The sequence below is a fragment of the Watersipora subatra genome, chromosome 11 (assembly GCF_963576615.1).
Source record: "Watersipora subatra chromosome 11, tzWatSuba1.1, whole genome shotgun sequence".
NCBI lineage: Eukaryota > Metazoa > Bryozoa > Gymnolaemata > Cheilostomatida > Watersiporidae > Watersipora > Watersipora subatra.
Window position 1 is genome coordinate 10,273,936 of NC_088718.1, and position 17,486 is coordinate 10,291,421.

Below are 17,486 nucleotides of genomic sequence, written 5' to 3' on the forward strand. Positions count from 1 at the left end.
TGCATATCCTAAGAAAATAGTCTGTTCTACAGCCTGTATGTTATTAAAGGTGGCAAGCCAGCTTATTTTGTGGTCCAAGAGTAGGCTGGCCTAATACATTACATTACTAGCCAGAAAAATATGAAGCAGGTCAAATGGGCTACTGGTCCAAAATAGACTAAATGGACCCAGACTGAAAACATAAACCTTGTGCAGTGCTACTCTATGAGTGAACTTCAGAAGTGGGGCTACTTGAGGTGGATGTGACAACTGCGGATATTGATTTGCTCTTAATTGCCACTGACAGCTAAATAACTTGCAGCAATGATGATAGTCAGAAAACAGTTGATATCATAATTTAAGGCAGATGAAGTCAGATGAAAGGTTGCCAAGTGACCTCTACCAAAAAAGAATGTGCGCCTAAGCACACCATCTGCATTATGTTTCCGTGATGCGCAAATTTGAGCCAATTCACAAGTTAACCGCATCATGGAAATGGCATAAATCCGCATGGTAAGCAGGTTTTGCGATTTGCAAAACTTAGTCGAAGCTTGCGAATAATGAAAACAGCACTCGCGAATGATGCACATTAAAATACCACACCAACTATTCAATTTTAAACATTTTTAATACTTCCGTCGCTCTTTCTTGATTGAGCTTGCGATGCTAACACGTGCGTTGTTAACATGTACGTCGCTAATTACTAACTTATTGTGTACAACTCCTTACCTTTTTTCAGTAAGACGCCGAAGTCAATCCGCATCATGCGAACATCTATAGAAACACTTAATTTGCATGGTAACACAATTTGTGCACAACTCCAAATGCGCATGATGGGGGGCAGGTGCGTCATGGAAACAGTGAGCTGGAAAACAGGCCCAACATCTTACATTGACTCATTTGTTGAAGAGGACGGATCTTGAAGCTTACACCCTTGATTTGAGGGTCAAAGAATTTAGAGAGAAGTTAATTAACAAGATCTTAACTGCTACTGACCATGAAAGCAGGATACCATAATGGAGAATCTGCAATGGCCGCATCTAAGAAGCTGCTATAAGTTATTAATCTAGCACAGGAATCCATCCTAACAATATCAACCGCTGAGACTAATGTGCTACAGTTCAGCAGCCAGCATCCTAGCGGAGGTGACTCTTCAGCCAAGCATCAAACTTCTATTCCTTTTTAGCATTTGACATTTGAAATAAGATCAAGGGTTTGCAGAAGAAGGTTAGCAGATTCAGTAAAAGATCAAACCACAGCTGGAAGTGTTCAAATAAAGAAGCCGCAAAGGAAGCTCTAGAATCTTCCAAACAGGAGGTAATAGCACCACTAAGCTGATACACCGAAGAGTGAGATAACAAGAGAGTAAAAAATCTGTTTACCCATAGTCCATCAGGAGTATGTTTCCAGCTCAGAGGTAAACTGCAGACTAATGCCAGTTTCTCCAAAATCTAGCACCTCAAAGTTATGGAAGGGCATTTGGGCAAAAGAAGTTAGTCATAACACCACTGCTGATTGGCTGAACAGGCTCAAAGAGAGCCACGAACACATTGTGGCCCATCAAAGACTCATTATCCCTGAAACGGACACTAAGTGCAGAGTGCAGCGTCTGAAGAACCGGGCAGCAGATGAACCTGACATGATCCAAGCGTTCTATTTGAAGAAATTGACAGCATTACACACTAGAATGGCAGAGCAGATGAATGCCTGATAGAAGAAGATGACTATCCATAATGACTCAAAAAAGGATGAACTGTACTTGTGATAAAGCACCTAAAACAGGGGCTGCTACCCAAGTACTACCAGCCAATAACATGCTCTCCGGAAACTGCTCTCAAAGGTGCAGACAAACTAAATGAGTGCATGAGTCAGCATATGATTAGTTCTAATAAAGGAATGGGATGCAACACCCGAGTAGCCAAACATCAGCTGCAAATGTATTGGACAGTCTTTCAAGACAGCAAGATGAGGCATAGGCCTACCAATCTTGCTGTGGCTTTGAATGACTACATAAAAAAGCTTATAACTTTATTCTCTCTATTCTCCATAGCCGGATCTTTGAGAGCCTAAAGCCTGGTTCCTATATACGTCGCAAGCAACGGCGACAGCACCGCAGGGTTATCAGTGGTGAAATGTGAACCTACGCGCCAAGTACCGCCGGTAGTTGCCAGCGGTCAATGCAAGAGTTCAGCGCTGTTCAACTTTCGCAAAGAGCTGCAGGCAAAAAGCTTCTCAAAATTCTCTGTAAAGGTAAAGGTCAGCAATTTCTAAACAAATGGCGAGCGAACTTTTTTAATGCGATTATTAGCGATGCAGCTTTATGCAAACCGAAGCCACCGAGCCTAGCGTCGCAAGCTTTTTCTGCGCAAGATTACCGCCGGGGTCTCGCAGCCGATATGGGAACCAGGCTTTAGGTTGTGCAATGTCCACTCTACCCATATGACAATCATCAAGAAGTCGATGATCCACTGAAAGACAGAACTGAAGAATAATAGCATGAATCTGGCCTATTTCAATATCAAGAGTTTCATCTATCAATGTTGCCCTCCTTATTACTGCTGCTCTTCAGCTTATGTCTAAACTCTCTTAGAAATGTGCTAGTAGAGGCCCTATATGTGGCACCAAGATAAACTACCCCTTCTACATGGGTGACACTAAGCTGTATGTAAAGCTCGTAATGAACATTGGTTCACCAATGCAACTTACTCTGGTCTACAGCAAGGATATTGGAATGACTTGTGGCATTGAAAAATGAAGAAGGTAATCCTCAAGAACGGTTATACTGTGCATGCAGATAACCTGAAAATGATAACTGGTACCATCAAGTATATATAAGACAGGTACAAGTACTGAGAGAGTATTCAAAGTGACATCAACCTTGAAGCTAAAGTGTGTAGTACTTGCTGCAAGTGCGTCGCACTTTGGTAGCAAATTTATTTACTTGCTGCCAAAGTGTGTCACAAGTAAACACATTTATGCAAGTGTATTTTATTTACCAAAAAAAAGAAAGTGTTTGGCAGGACCAACAGTGCCAGGTCAATGCTAAGAACCAAGTCACAGCAATAAATGCTATGCACTACCAGTAGTTAGGTACCCGGTAGACATATTACGGTGAACTGGGAATCCATCAAGGAAACAGACCCCAACTCCCAAGCTGCTGACCCTGCATGAAACACTCCACGCAAAGTCTGATACTGCTTGGTTATATCTTAATAAAGAAAATAGAGGCAGGGGGCTCTAAAATGTACATCAGACAGTAAACGAAAAAAAACATAGTATAAAGTCTCCATTGTAAAACATAAAGTCTCCAAAATTCACCTAGGCAAGTTGCTAGCTGAACTTCACTCGATTGCTGTGACTATGGAATTACACACTGATTATGTGGAACACGACTGCCACACCAAACCTTTCTACGGTGCCTACCACTGACACGTATTTAAGGTCGGCAATCTCTAGAAAGCATATATGTGGCTGAGCTAAGGTCACCAGCCAATACATAGTTGCTCATCATGGCAGTCCATGATCAAGTGATCCCAACTAGGCAACTCTAAAACCAAGATCTACCACATTAAAATGCTCGAAGACAAAGTCTGCGTAAGGATTTCCCAGAGACCATCCAATGCATCATCAATGAATGCAAGCAGCTAGCAAGCAATGCAGACACTGATCAGCATAATCATGTTGCAAGTGTAGTGTACAAAAGTCTATGCGATGAGTATGGCCTCATCAAATTACAACAGTGGTGAGAAGCTCCTGATAAGGTCAATGAGAACGACTGTGCTAAGCTCTTCTAGGACTTCTACGTCAGAATGAATAAACATGTTTTGGAAAACCAGACAGCCATGGTAGAGAAGGACAAGAAAAGTAGAAAGGCTACTATAATATATATATATATATATATATATATATATATATATATATATATATATATATATATATATATATATATATATATATATATATATATATATATATATATATATATATATATATATATATATATAACACTGCCAATGGTTGCAAAATAGGAAAAGGAAAAAAGGAAAAGAAAAGAGAAAAGATTAAAGAAAATTATTTTTTTCCAAGAAGATATTGAAGGATTCAAGCATATAGGAGCAACCTTAGATCAACTAGCCATTTTAGTATTAGGTCAAATTTGGCTTCAACGCAAGTCAATAGCAGAAAAGCTCGCTATTTGGAACAGCTAAGATCTTGAGGTACGACTGCTCAAACTCACAGGTCTCCTGTAGGAGACCCGAGTTTGGCCAGACATTACTACCGGCTTTGGTTTATAAGGCTAGAGAAACAATTTATACCTGAAAGTATATCTATTTATTATATATTTTATCTACATGTATATAATATATAATAGATATGTGCTATATGTAAGTCCAAGGCTATTTCACTCATTTTGAAACAGTAGCTCATTTGTCGCTGCCTTGTCTTGGTTCAGCTACAGACAGTGCAGACCTGGTTTGAACGGGCAAAGTTCGAGTCAGCATCAGAGTCATTATGGAGGTTGCAGACATTGTATAAGCAAGTGTCTATATATAGATGTATGACCAGATTATTATTGTTAATGTATTTATTATATTGGTATATTTTTGAAGTTATGTAGTTTAATAGAACTGCATGTATCTTACATAATAAATAGAACTCCAGCCATAACTAGACTGATAAAGAACTCAGTTTCTGCAAAAAGGAGTGCTTGCCAATTGTTGATATAGCGTCCTATTTTTTGATAACAACTTTTTTTTTTCTTGTAAGGTATGCTGGTTGTTAGCTTCAAAATTAGCTTGCCTACTGCTTATTATAACAGTAACATTAGCCATAGGAATTTTCCGTTCTGTCACCATTTACGTTAAGTGGTGTAATATATTTTTATTTGATTATTATTTTTATTTATGATAATTATTTTTGATATTATATAGTTTAACACAATTGCATGTATCTTATAGCATAAAATAAAATTTAACTATACATAAGCTAAGAAAAAGCTTATTTTTTGTAGACAACAAGCGCACCAATTTAAATTGCTGGCATAACAATCTAAATTTGGACAAGAAAATGGCTGATTTTGTTGCAGGATAAGTTATGTAGGTAGCAGGATGAGCTGCGTAGGTAGTAATGGTGATAGAGATAAGCAGCACAGTAACATACACTAACTTACATCAATATAATTTTACACTTACTTTATTTAGGTTAATATTATTTGTATTTTTTATATTCCTTTTTAATTTTTTACATAACTGCAATGCTTAGAGAAACTTGGAACATCGTATGGTAAAAATCCATATCTACTCAAATTTGGCATTCTATGTTAAAAGTTAGTATGCTACAGAAATGGCTAAAATTCTGAAATGAATTATGCAATTTTAATGCTCAGTAGACCTTTCTGAATGTACGAGGGATTTTGAGCTTACCTGCTGCCAAGGAACAGACACCAGTGTTGTTGTAATAGTCAACCTGACACTCACAGGCATGGCTTGTGCTGTTGCAACTGGAGTGAGCAAGGGGTGCACAGATACCATCCCCTTTTAGCCCACAAAAACATGGCTTATCCGCCCCATCACAAGGATATACTAAAACAAGGCAGTACAATAAGATAACCATACGAAGGTAGAATCATCAAATTTGACGAGTCATTAACCAAACATGAGCAAAAACCATGCTCCGATGTTTTGTTCAAAAAAACTGTAGTTATGGTTTTTATTCATTTTCTGTTTCACAATCAAACACAAATTGTATGTAGTTGCATTCATTTAACAGTAATAATATTGCTATTAGTACGCTGACAGTCCAGTGTACCGTAAGAGATCATCAGGTGTAATACCTATGTATACAATCATTCTTAAAGATTGACTTGCAACAAAATTCACGTTACAGTTATTTGGTATTAAAAGGTTCACCATGTCTTACTCTGCTGTTTTATAGGCGCAAAATATGTGGAAACGTGATTGCAAGCTCTTAAAAGCTCAAAAACTAACATTATTTAAATGACTAATTATATATAGTGAAGATACCAGATGCAGAAACTGCAAAGATCCAAATAGCGCAAAAACATGGAGACCAGCCAAGTGGTATGATATGATTTGTTAGGACTATATCATTTATTCCGTTGCACGAATTAAGCGGATTTGGAATTGTGCACACATGGAGTTACTGTGCAATGAATGTGTTTCCATGGACATATTGCAGATTAATGCAGGCTCTTTGGTAAAAAAAAGATAAGAATTTTTATGCCAGAGGTAAAAGCGGCACATTCCAAACTGCTCAAATCAAAATGAGAGCAACTAAAGTGTGAGAAATGTGTAAAATGGAATACAACGTAGTTGTATTCCATTTTACAACTACGGTGTGGCCTTTTCTTGTGCATAATTCGCAATTGACATTTCCATAATTTGTTCCCATGAATATATATTTTGCGATAAGAACTTTCGAGCAACAAAACTTGCTTGACTCGTGTTTCTCGCTGTTTGCATCCTGCAGACGATACAAACTCGCAGATTAACTCTGTCATGGAAGCAGTCAAAGTATCGTTTACCAAACTGGTGCCTGATGACCAGCTAGCAGTGGTAATATAGTAAACACTAATCATGGTAGACACACACTTCATTGCTAGAAAGATAGACTGTGATCCATAAATATATATACACTTTAAAGATGAGCTTGTTGAAAATTTTAGTAGACGTAATCAGAAAATATCAGTGTTTGCTATCATTTGCGAGTGTTTTTGATATGTGAGCTGATATGACTTCCAGAATGTTTTAAGATAAATGTAAAATTGTAAAAACTTAATCGGGGTTAAAACGCTCTGATAAAGCAAAAGTGCAATTATGGCATATACTGCTGCAAAGAAACAGACAAAATAAAAACCGGTAATGCTGAAATTAGAACGCACTAGCCGATATTAACAATCGCAACAATATCAACTAATGATGCCATTTTGCATGACTTGCCCACTGAGTGTTTTAACTGCAATCAAGTTTTGATGATTTTGACATCCTGGCAGTCAGATTACCTCAAACATAAAAAACAATCACAAATGATATTAAAAACACCAATACTTTCTGATAACATCTACTAAAATTTTGTGTACGTCCAGCTTTCAATAGAGTTTCAAGTTAGAACCATGCTAAATTTTAGAATATATACAGCAAATGTAGGACTTACAAAAAATATCCACACACGTCTGGTTAACTAGCGCCCATCCATTCTGGCACTCGCACTCATCTGTTGACGAGTTGCACTGGGCGTGGCTTAAAGATGTACAACTGCTGCTAGTCAGCGAACACTTGCAGTCTTTTAAAAATTCTTCACACTGGATAGCTGAAAATAATAACTGTTGTATTATTACAAGCTTCTGGCTTCAATTTACTGTTGCAATAACACCAACAAATTCAGAATTCTTTCATATCTTTCTGTTTTGCATGCGTAACCACTTTTAGAACCAATACCAGAAACTGTTTAATCTTGTTAAAAAATTATGGGAACAAAAGAATTCTCAAAATAACTTCAGCTTTTATTAAACATGGATATATACCTATTTATCTGTTTTGTCACAGGAAGGTATGTTTGTATTTAATCATAACTAGTAGATGTGTAACGTAACACCAAATTACTGCCTTTTGAAGTTTCTGCCAATTGACATCACATAATAACGGATGCTTAAAAGCCCAAACCAAACAACTCGGATGGAAATAAATCATGCATAACTTTCAAGAGAACTTTTACTAGTAATTCTGTTCTTACACCAGTCATCTAAAAGCTAGCCTTCAAAACTGATTGAAAACGCCTGTCACAAAAACCTGTTAGTATATTATAACCTCAACCAGCCAGTCAAAACAGTATTAAAAATGAATTGACACAAAATTTTAGTAGATTCTACCAAAATGTATCGGTATTTGTCTATCATTTACGATTGTTTCCGGTGTTTGAGGTGATCTAATTGCTAGAATATTTCAAAATTAAAATTGACAAAACTTGATCGGGACTAAAATGCTCAGATCAAGCAAAAGTGAGATTGAGATGTCTATAGTTGCAAGGAAAGAGACAAAGATTAGAGAGGCCTAGCGCTGCAACTTGAACACAATGTGTGGTATCAACTGTCGTAATGATAACAACTTGTGACATCGTTTCGCAAATATTTTTCTTCCGAGCGTTTCAATCGTCAAGTTTTGTCAATTTTAATCTTGAAACATCCTGGCAGTCAGATCACCTCAAACGACAAAAACAATTGCAAATGATAAAGTAATATTGATACTTTCTGATAAAATTTACTAAAGTTTTGCAGAAGACCATTTTTAACAAAAATTGAAACTCTTCGTTGGTAGGTAATTCCTCTCTGATTTTACCCTGCATAATCTTTTTGTGTTTATCCGCATCTTAGATATTTAATCTGACTGATGTGCTTTTATCTATTTTTATAAAAGCATCATTACTTGCGCGATTGCTATATCACAATTAGTCACAAAACAGATTAATCTAACAACAGCTAAATAGTGATTTTATCGTAAATAATTTTAACAAAATGTAGTTAGAAGAAAGAAATTTACATCAACACACTTGTCTATACATGTCACTTCTGATAGGTCATAAGGATACTTACAATCTATTAACACGCATGCACCCTCATGCAACACATATCCAAGTCTGCATTCACAAGCACCTGTTGTCGCATTGCAAATGGTGTCATGGACAGCGCTGCATGCATTCTCTCTCTCATTGCATGAGCACTCCTCATTTGGCTGAAGGCAAACTAAAAAGATATAAGTTTTAATAAAGATTGCTCAAGGTTTGCAAATATCTTATGTCATACATAGGCTGAGGAACTTGATTCCTGTAGGTAATGTGATCACTAATTTAAATTGTCCTTTAATTTCCTAATTTAGTTTCTAAAAAAAATGTGTTTGCTAGTTATTGAACAATTTGTTTACGATAGAATTTGTAGAGTGTTTATTTGACATAAAAATTGGGTAGCCTATTACCTATTACAACACTGATATTAGCCTTAGAATTTTCCTGTTCTGCCAACATTTATATTAGATAGTAGAACAAATTTTCTTTACGATATAGATTATTATTTTTTATTTAACTATTTTTGAAATTATGTTGTTTAACAAAACTGCATGTAACTTATAGAATAATTCAAAATTTAGCTATGCATAGGCTGAGGGAGACTTTAATTTCTGTAGGCAAAGTGTTGGCCAATTTAAATAGTCGATATAAATGCCTATTTGTTGGAAACAGAAATGCTTGGCTTGTTGCAGAATGAGCTACGTAGCTAGAGGTAGTGATAGAGATACACAGCACAGTAACTTACTTTAACTTACGCCGGAATAAGTTTAAACCGACTTAGTTTATTTATTTCATTAAAACATTCAAAAGTTCACATCGCTCTTTACTATTTGTTGTTAAATTGATTGCTAGATATTTAGGATTGCTTTTTGCAAACGTAAAAGTTTTGGATCATTTTATCATTTATATTATCTTAACAAAATTGGACAGGATATCTAAGCCAACAGCAAATGATGGAAAAGCCAACCTAAAAGGTGTCTGTAAAACTATCCAGTTCCTCAATGCAGCCACATGTACTAACTCGTGGTATTTGATTCGTTTCAAAATCTTTCAGTAAAATGAATTTGCAAATCACACCTTGCTAAAGTATATTTCTTTGAAATGCTATTGATTAATATGATGGTTGTATTGAAAACTAGCTGCAGCGGCTGAATTTGTTGAATATGTTTTTTTTACTTAATCTTTGCAGTAAACCCAGCAATGGCTTAGATTTTCTTTTATTTTATTTCTTTTTATTTTAATTAAATAGTAGGCATGTAGGTGTTTGAGGAGCTGTTTCTCAGGAAAAAGATGCAGTTTCGAGACCGGCATCTTTAACAGTTTGATGGAAGGCATGGAGCATATATATGGAGCATATAGGGTTGTGTAAGTGTGGCCAAAGAATGTGGAAACGCACAGTGTGTACACAGACTAACAGACAGACATACAATGTCAGGGTTGGATTTATTGAAAAATACTCTGACCAACGGAATGTACCTGTAAGTCATCAAAAGTTGAAAATAATTGAAAAAACCGTTTGTAACAACCAATTTTATGGACCTTATGATGTAATTAAAGAAGCTTCTAGAGTTACTGCAATACATGGCTGATTTTTAATAAATCTATATTTTTATTTGTTGTGGACAAAAGAAGTGTTTCTATATCCCTTTCAAAAGAAAGTAAATTTGGCTGAGTGAATAGAGCGGCAAATTTCAAAAATTGGTGTGCACTGTTCGATTTACTTATGAAGCATAGTTTAGTGAGTGGTTCTACTAATAACCGATATTTAAGCATTTCTGCAAAGAAAGTAGCAATACAAGAATTCGATTTTCTTACAAGCAGCCTAAATTTAAATACTTCGAGCTGCAATCTTTCGTTTTTTCATGACGTCATTTTATCGTTGTCGGTCATCTTTATAGACAACTTTATCGTTAAAAACACGAAGCTTTTGCAATGATAATTTAAAAACGATGTTTTTGTTTGCAGTTTTTTATTATAGTATTAAAACAACATCTAAAAGTACTAGTAAATAAAAGAAAAACTGTCGTTTTTTACAAATATGGCGGCTTTTTCGTGAACGAGCGCATGTGCAAATGACTTGATGACATCAAAAAAATGATGGATAGCCTAAGACCCTTGACCTGCAAACAACAGGTTTGGATTTAATTCCAAAAAAGCCCCTGATTGTGATAAGAACGACATCCAACCTTAAATCCTCTTTGCAACTAGGCAGCTTCCCTCGCCACTAGATTCAAGCATGTTCAGACAAGATAACAGTTGTTTGTGCAACAATGGCTCTTAAAATATCATGCACAGCCTCTGCTTGCAAACAGATATGCAGACATACTCGATATTTGAAGAATTGTTTACACAGATATTCAGATTTTGGAAATATGCAGACTGTTTACAGTGGCATCAGTCGATTGTAAAACTGTAGAACTTTCTAGAGACCCGTTATACTAGCTCCCAGTAAAAGTTCACTAGCTACCTGTTCCACAGATAAAGACTGGGTTATCTGGATCATCTGATTTGCAGTAGCAAGTGCACTCGTGATTCTGAAAGGCATTTTCTGGGCAGTGAGCTGTTGGACACTCGTCTGCAATTGTCAGCCTGTTGATACTCAAAGTACATGAAACCATAAAAACGGTCACCTTGTAATGCCATGCATCATAAGTTTTATGGAATTTAGCACATTCTAAACTATTTTAACAGTCTTTGAAACTATAACTCATGTATACTAACTCTTTTACTGAGAAACCTTTTACTCGTTCTGACAGAATTAATTATTTATGCCGAAAGATTTTTGCTGACGTACACTCCGTGTTTTGGAGTTTCTGTCATGAAATTTTAATCTATTGCTGTCTGAAATCAGCAGAAATTTTTGCACAAGAACAAATGCATTTAAGAGACAAGATCCATGAATGATATTTTTCAGTGAATTAGTAAAACCAGCTGTAACAGAACAATGATATTGTACCAAAACACAGACTCACATTTTCTAATACAAAAACTGTAATTATCAAAAATATTTGAGCCCAAATGTTCAAGAATTTTACTAGCAGAAATACATTTTGTTCACAATATTCTGTTAACCCAAGCTAAACCGAAAATCAAAATAATTGCAGTATTATGCCGTGAATGCTTAGTAAAAACAAAACTAATTGGCATTTTTTGGCAAAATGATAGCTCGATATCTTAAATGTGCTGTGCCTTAATTTTGGGTTGATTTGTTTACTCTGTGAGTCATGATTAACGTTTTGCATTGGTACTAAGGCAAGTCGTTAGGCTTTCCAGCAGAATGAATGATATATGTGAGCCATTATAAATGGTTTTAAGTAGCAAAAGAGTCCAGTGCTAAAAACTTCTCACCATTGCAGTTGTACATGGCTGACAGAATCTGAATGTCTTTGAAAGATAGAGTTGGTGTAGTTCCCATGACCTCTTGGTATCTCTCATCTACTGCGGTGATTGTATCAAGGCCATTGGATGTATAGTACTATGAAACAATATATCCTTTTAACAATATACCATTTTTGTGTATATCTGTAATATAGCTTTACAATCATTTTACTACAACAATTTTCTTCTAAAAGCCTTCTAATCACAGTATTCTACCAAAGCCACTATCCCATAATATATAGCCCATCAAACCTGCTCTACAAGTATATACTTTGAAACTGTATAGACGGCTTTAGATATTTCTAAAATTCCTTACACATCAGTAAATCTAAGATAGTGTTAGAGCTTTATGGACATATTTAGATAATTGGGCAGATTTTCCTAAAAGTCCTGATCGGCCAGTAACTATGGAAAACTCATATTATTGGCCAGGTGAAAATGCTGCAACAAATCAACCAAAGTGCAATTTGGACTTGTTAAATATGCAGACAATTGATTTGCTGTGATTACCAACTAATCAATTAATCAATTGACTAATCAATTTTGCAGGGCAAACTTGCATATGCTATTTATATATGTATACATATATCATCTCATTGCTTGTCATCTGTCTTTTTGTCATTTGTAGTTTGTCATTTGTAGTTGGTGTATCCAGTTATAGAGATAAAGCTTTTGGAACAAAAAACTGGCTTTGCACTGGATTTGAACTCAAAATCTTCTGGTCAACAGGTAGATGTTCTACCTACCAGACCAAGCGGCTACTATGTCATGTAATATAATAAGTGTAGTCATATTCATTACATTGATTAGGTTAAAATATGCACAGATAAAGCGCTTGTAAAAAGTACTACTGTTTACTACTAGCATGCTTGAAGACCATAAAGATCGTAATGATTACAAACTTGCTTTATAGATCTTATTTTCATAAACATTAACACAAGTTTAAGTTACTAGCTTAAGTTACTTTAATTAGCCAATTTGCTAATTTTGCCATAGGCCAATTAGTCCACTTAGTCCACATAGCCAATGGCAACTAAATTACCTGCAACTGTTTATAAACCCTTTATATTATCCATTCATCTTGTTGAACAATAATAATGACGAACTTACTTGTGCTCATAATATTACTTGACAGTATAGGTCGGTCAATTTGCTCATTTGTGAAAAAGTCATCAGTAACAGAAATCAGTTGAAAACTGTTAATAGATTATCAGCTAGCGTACACACGATGCAAGGTTCAGTTATTTGTTAATGCATTTATTCATTATTTATTTGTATATTTATTTATTTGTTTGTTTATGGATTTATTTATTGATTTATTTATTGATTTATTTGTTTTTGGATTATTCACCAAATTGTTTTTTTATTTTTTTTAATCTCTCCATCTGCGTAATTAGCAATACAATTTCATCGAGCATTTGCAGCAGTTATAACAGTTTTAGTTACCAAGCAACACCAATTACTTTTTAAAACAAAACACCTAAATATACTTACATCTTTACCATAATGCAGCACACTCTCATAGCTGTAACTTGTATTATACAGATTCACAGCTTCTGGATTGTTCCTTGCAAAACCGGGGAGAGCACCAGCTTCAATGTTTTCAGTGTTGACAGTGACATATGTGTCTCTGTCAGGTCTTGTATGCTCATGATACAACCCCAGTGTGTGGCACATCTCATGTATTGGAATTTGCTTGCTCTGAGGTTATAACAAACATACATGTGTTTATGCCCTGAGCATGGGAAGTACATAGTGTGATAGAGTTTCCGGATGCAACAAATAGTCAATCAGGACTGTTGTGGTTGGAGCCAGCCTGCTTTGGGTGTGAGTCAACTCTCGACTTGACTTGAGCCGACTCGGGCAACAAAAAGGAACCAAGAAGAACAAAGAAACTAACTCGGTTCATGGGAAAAAAGGCGGAGTTTTCTCTGCCGAAACGTAAATATAATGGGAAACCCCTCAAAGCAAAGACACAGATTTTTTGGATTTTCTCATAATAATATTATGTTCTTGTTGTATATGCTTGTATAATGAGTACATATATCTATACTGAACTACCACTGTGCAGCTCATTGAGATTGAGGGGGTACAATGTGGATAAGACTTTCAGGCTCTTTTTACGCTATTTTCAAATGTTGATAAAAGTAAATTTCTTGTTACGTAATATTCAGTTAGAACTCTATTAATTCAATAGTAATTAGAACTCTCTTGTTTGATAAAATAATAAATAAAAAAACCGATTTTAATAGAGTTGTCAGTTGGAGTTTTCTTTCTGAATAGTGTAGTCAAGAAAACTCATTTTCATTTGAAGAACAACAACTTAGAGCTTGTTTCTAAAGATGACAGCCCATCAAAACCTTCTTTTAAGTAAGATTGCAAATAGAGCATTCCTTGGGAATGCAGTAATCAATCAAAAACTTATTTTATAGTTGAAGAAGTAATTAAAGCTCTTTTATACACATGAGGCCAGTTATAACTCTTAAAAGCTAAAAAGTTAAAAGAAACTTATTTTTTTGAGAAATCAAGTATAATTTTATATGAGGTAATAACCAATAAGGTACTACTACTACATGAAAATAGTTTTGTCAAATCCTTGATATGTTTTTTTATTTTAGCTCAATTCAGCTTTTGGTAAGCATTCTTAAGGACTAAAAAATTTATTCATAAAATGAACTTTTCTTCAACATGTTTTTTTTAGATCTTAACTGTTTTGATTTCAATTTTCCATAAAACTACATTATATAGTTTTAATTAAAAGTTATTTTGCAAATTAATTACAGCTTAAGCTTGTTGAAACAACAATTACAACAAAACCATTTTTATTTTATTTTTAAATTGTAGATAAAAACATGAACTTTTATGTTGCTTGAATATCATTTTTTATTATAATTAGTTATATAAAAATTATATATGTTTATAAAAAATGAAAGTTATTATAAAAAACAGATATTTTTATACTAAGAAAAATACATTTTTTGATATATATTCGATTTATTAAAAAAAATGGGTGAGAAGTTATAAAAATTACATATGAAGCTTTAAACGGGAAAAAAAGTATATGATTGTAAAAAATATATAGCTTTAAAAAAAATTTATTTGGAAGGTAGGCTATATGTTTTTATATGATATAATTTAAATAGTGCATACTATTTACAAAACCAAATTTAGCATCAAAATACACTTTCTTACTGACTTTTTGGGTATTTCCAGGAAAAAATACTAGATCAAAATTTTTGGATTACAGAATTTGCTGGGACTAAATGGATTTAGTTTGGTAATTCAAATGGTTTCGTCTGAATTGTTGTTCTTAATATTGTTTTGCCTTGAGAAGTTGTCAGGTTGGCCAATGTAGCACAGAGAATAAGTATGCACAAACTATTCCAGTAACTTTTTAAGTTGATCGGTAGTGAAGGTGTTAGAGTTTTGGACTGCTGACCTAATGTCATGAGTTCGAACCCCATATGCAGCAATCTTTTATCTCAACTTCTAATTGCGGTTTCAGACCAATGTAAGAACAAACACAGGTTCTTATTATAGTAATGATTTTTCAACTTCATATACAAATAACTAAACATGTAACATGTGACATGAAATAAATCTAATCTAATCTCATTTTGTGTATTTCGAAGCTGAATGTCAAGGGTTCGAATCCCGTATCAAGTAATCCTTTATTCCAACCTCTAACTGGCATCATATGAAAGGACAGACACTGGTCTTGTGATAGAAAATATTTTATAAAAACGTGTGTTATTTCTTAGCTTAAAAAAGGAATACTTTCTTACTTGCAAGCATAATTGCCCCAAGCCCATTTTGTTGATCCCATTGGTAACCATTCCAACGTAAGACCAGCAAGTCTCATTTCTATCAACGAGGACATATTTCTCTTCAGATGTTCGCTCTTTCCATCTGATGCACGTGTATTTCTCAAACTCTCTGATAGCATCTTCAAAGATTTCTCTTTCCTCAGTTGCTACAGACAAACCAGACTATCATGGATAAGAAGCTATAATAGTTTATATGAAGTTTTAAACAGGTTTCAATTCAATATGAGAAGTGTGATGACGGTGGAGTCTATGCATTATGCAAAACGTTGTTTTTTTTGTTGGCCTTTAAGCTGTTTTATGTAATTTCTGGTCTCAAAGGCAATTTTCTTCCCTCCTAAAAGATGCATGTAGTTGTTGAATCTGATATTAAAAGTGTTAGAAGTGAGTCCTATAAATGTGACTATATGTCCTATATATGTCACTATATGTCTTTTATGTGTCACTATATGTCCTATATATGTCACGCATACTCTGTTTTTGTTACTTTTAATTTTAGCATGGTGTACTATCTCTTCGGTGGGACAACTTCCAACCTGTTGGCACTTGACATTTCTTTTGTGTTTTATATAGATAACTGTATTTTAAGCAAGAATGATTTTCCTATGAAAAGATCTATAAGCATTTTACTGGTTACTCGCAAGTGGAAGAACAGGTCAATGACAAACCCCAATTATTATTGTTATAGTTACGTAGCCAAGTATCTATTTGATCAGATATTTGAACTTAATGCTAGGGGCAGCACCTTACTAACACACTTTTTTCGGCAAAGGATTGTGTAATATTTTCTTTGAGATAGCCTAATACTCATTACAAAAGCAAATGTTAGTACAAAGTCTCTGGCGGCATGGTTATACCTATCACCACGCTTTTTGAAAACCTAATCTTTTGATTACCACTGCATATAAACTTGAGCAACACTATTATATATAGCTATCTATATTATTATTGACTATCGTCTGTTCATCTGTTTGTTTTTCTGCCAAATGGAAAAAATAAAGATTGACGCAACTGATATATTTTTGCCAAAGGTGGCTGATTAGCGCAGTTGGTTAGAGCATCAGTCTAATAAGCTGAATGTCATGGGTTCAAGCCCCATATTGGTCAACATTTTAGTCATCTGCAGTAGTAGAGAGGAGGTGACCCAGTTCTCAGTATCTGCCATTTCCGGAACTGTCAGATTATTCTGAAAATATACTTTTGCAAAACATTCAGTCTGACAGAGCCAGGTAGCCATTTCACTTGCCCAATGTGTGAAAGACAGAGGTGGATCTTTAATGTACCCACGTTGTCAGTGTGGTACACAGTGCTACCAATTTATGGTCTAAATCCGAAAGACCCCCAATTTAGGGTTGAAAGTTTGCTGAGAGCTTTTTGTCAGATCAGCATTAAGCTGGACTCGAAACCACCAGCATTAAGCCAGACACCAACCCCATGGCTGACAGTCAAAGGCGCTATCACTAGGTTGCTCTGACACTCTGTCAGGGTGAACTAGTTATTGCTGGTCTGCTGCCTGATAGGTTTCAAGATCAAATCATCCGGAATGTCGACTTTCAATCTTGGATTTTGATCGCTATAACTGAACAGATCACAAACTTTCAGATTTATATACGTGTAGATACTAGCCAAATGCCCGGAGTTGCACGGGTATTAAAAACAGCTCATAAACAGTGGCAGGTAATATAATTGCCTGCCACTTGCCATTAGACTGGCACATTGCCAAAAACT

The 17,486-nt window shown here is 35.1% G+C and overlaps 2 protein-coding genes across 2 annotated transcripts in view; one reads left to right on the top strand and one right to left on the bottom strand.

Moving 5' to 3' along the window:
- Positions 1–17,486, bottom strand: part of LOC137407812 (uncharacterized) — a 28,951-nt gene that overhangs the window by 8,035 nt on the left and 3,430 nt on the right. Inside the window, exons 4-12 of the mRNA XM_068094191.1 lie at positions 15,627–15,907; positions 13,429–13,635; positions 11,905–12,031; positions 11,024–11,131; positions 8,588–8,737; positions 7,153–7,308; positions 5,403–5,561; positions 2,308–2,447; positions 1,486–1,588 (exon numbers count right to left, since the gene is read on the bottom strand). Coding sequence (XP_067950292.1) covers positions 1,486–1,588; positions 2,308–2,447; positions 5,403–5,561; positions 7,153–7,308; positions 8,588–8,737; positions 11,024–11,131; positions 11,905–12,031; positions 13,429–13,635; positions 15,627–15,907 — 1,431 coding nt within the window. The remainder of the gene's footprint in view (positions 1–1,485; positions 1,589–2,307; positions 2,448–5,402; positions 5,562–7,152; positions 7,309–8,587; positions 8,738–11,023; positions 11,132–11,904; positions 12,032–13,428; positions 13,636–15,626; positions 15,908–17,486) is intronic.
- The window catches only part of LOC137408156 (uncharacterized), a 49,782-nt gene continuing 38,296 nt past the window's right edge, over positions 6,001–17,486 (top strand). Inside the window, exon 1 of the mRNA XM_068094552.1 lies at positions 6,001–6,059. The gene's annotated coding sequence lies outside the window, so the exon portion shown is untranslated. The remainder of the gene's footprint in view (positions 6,060–17,486) is intronic.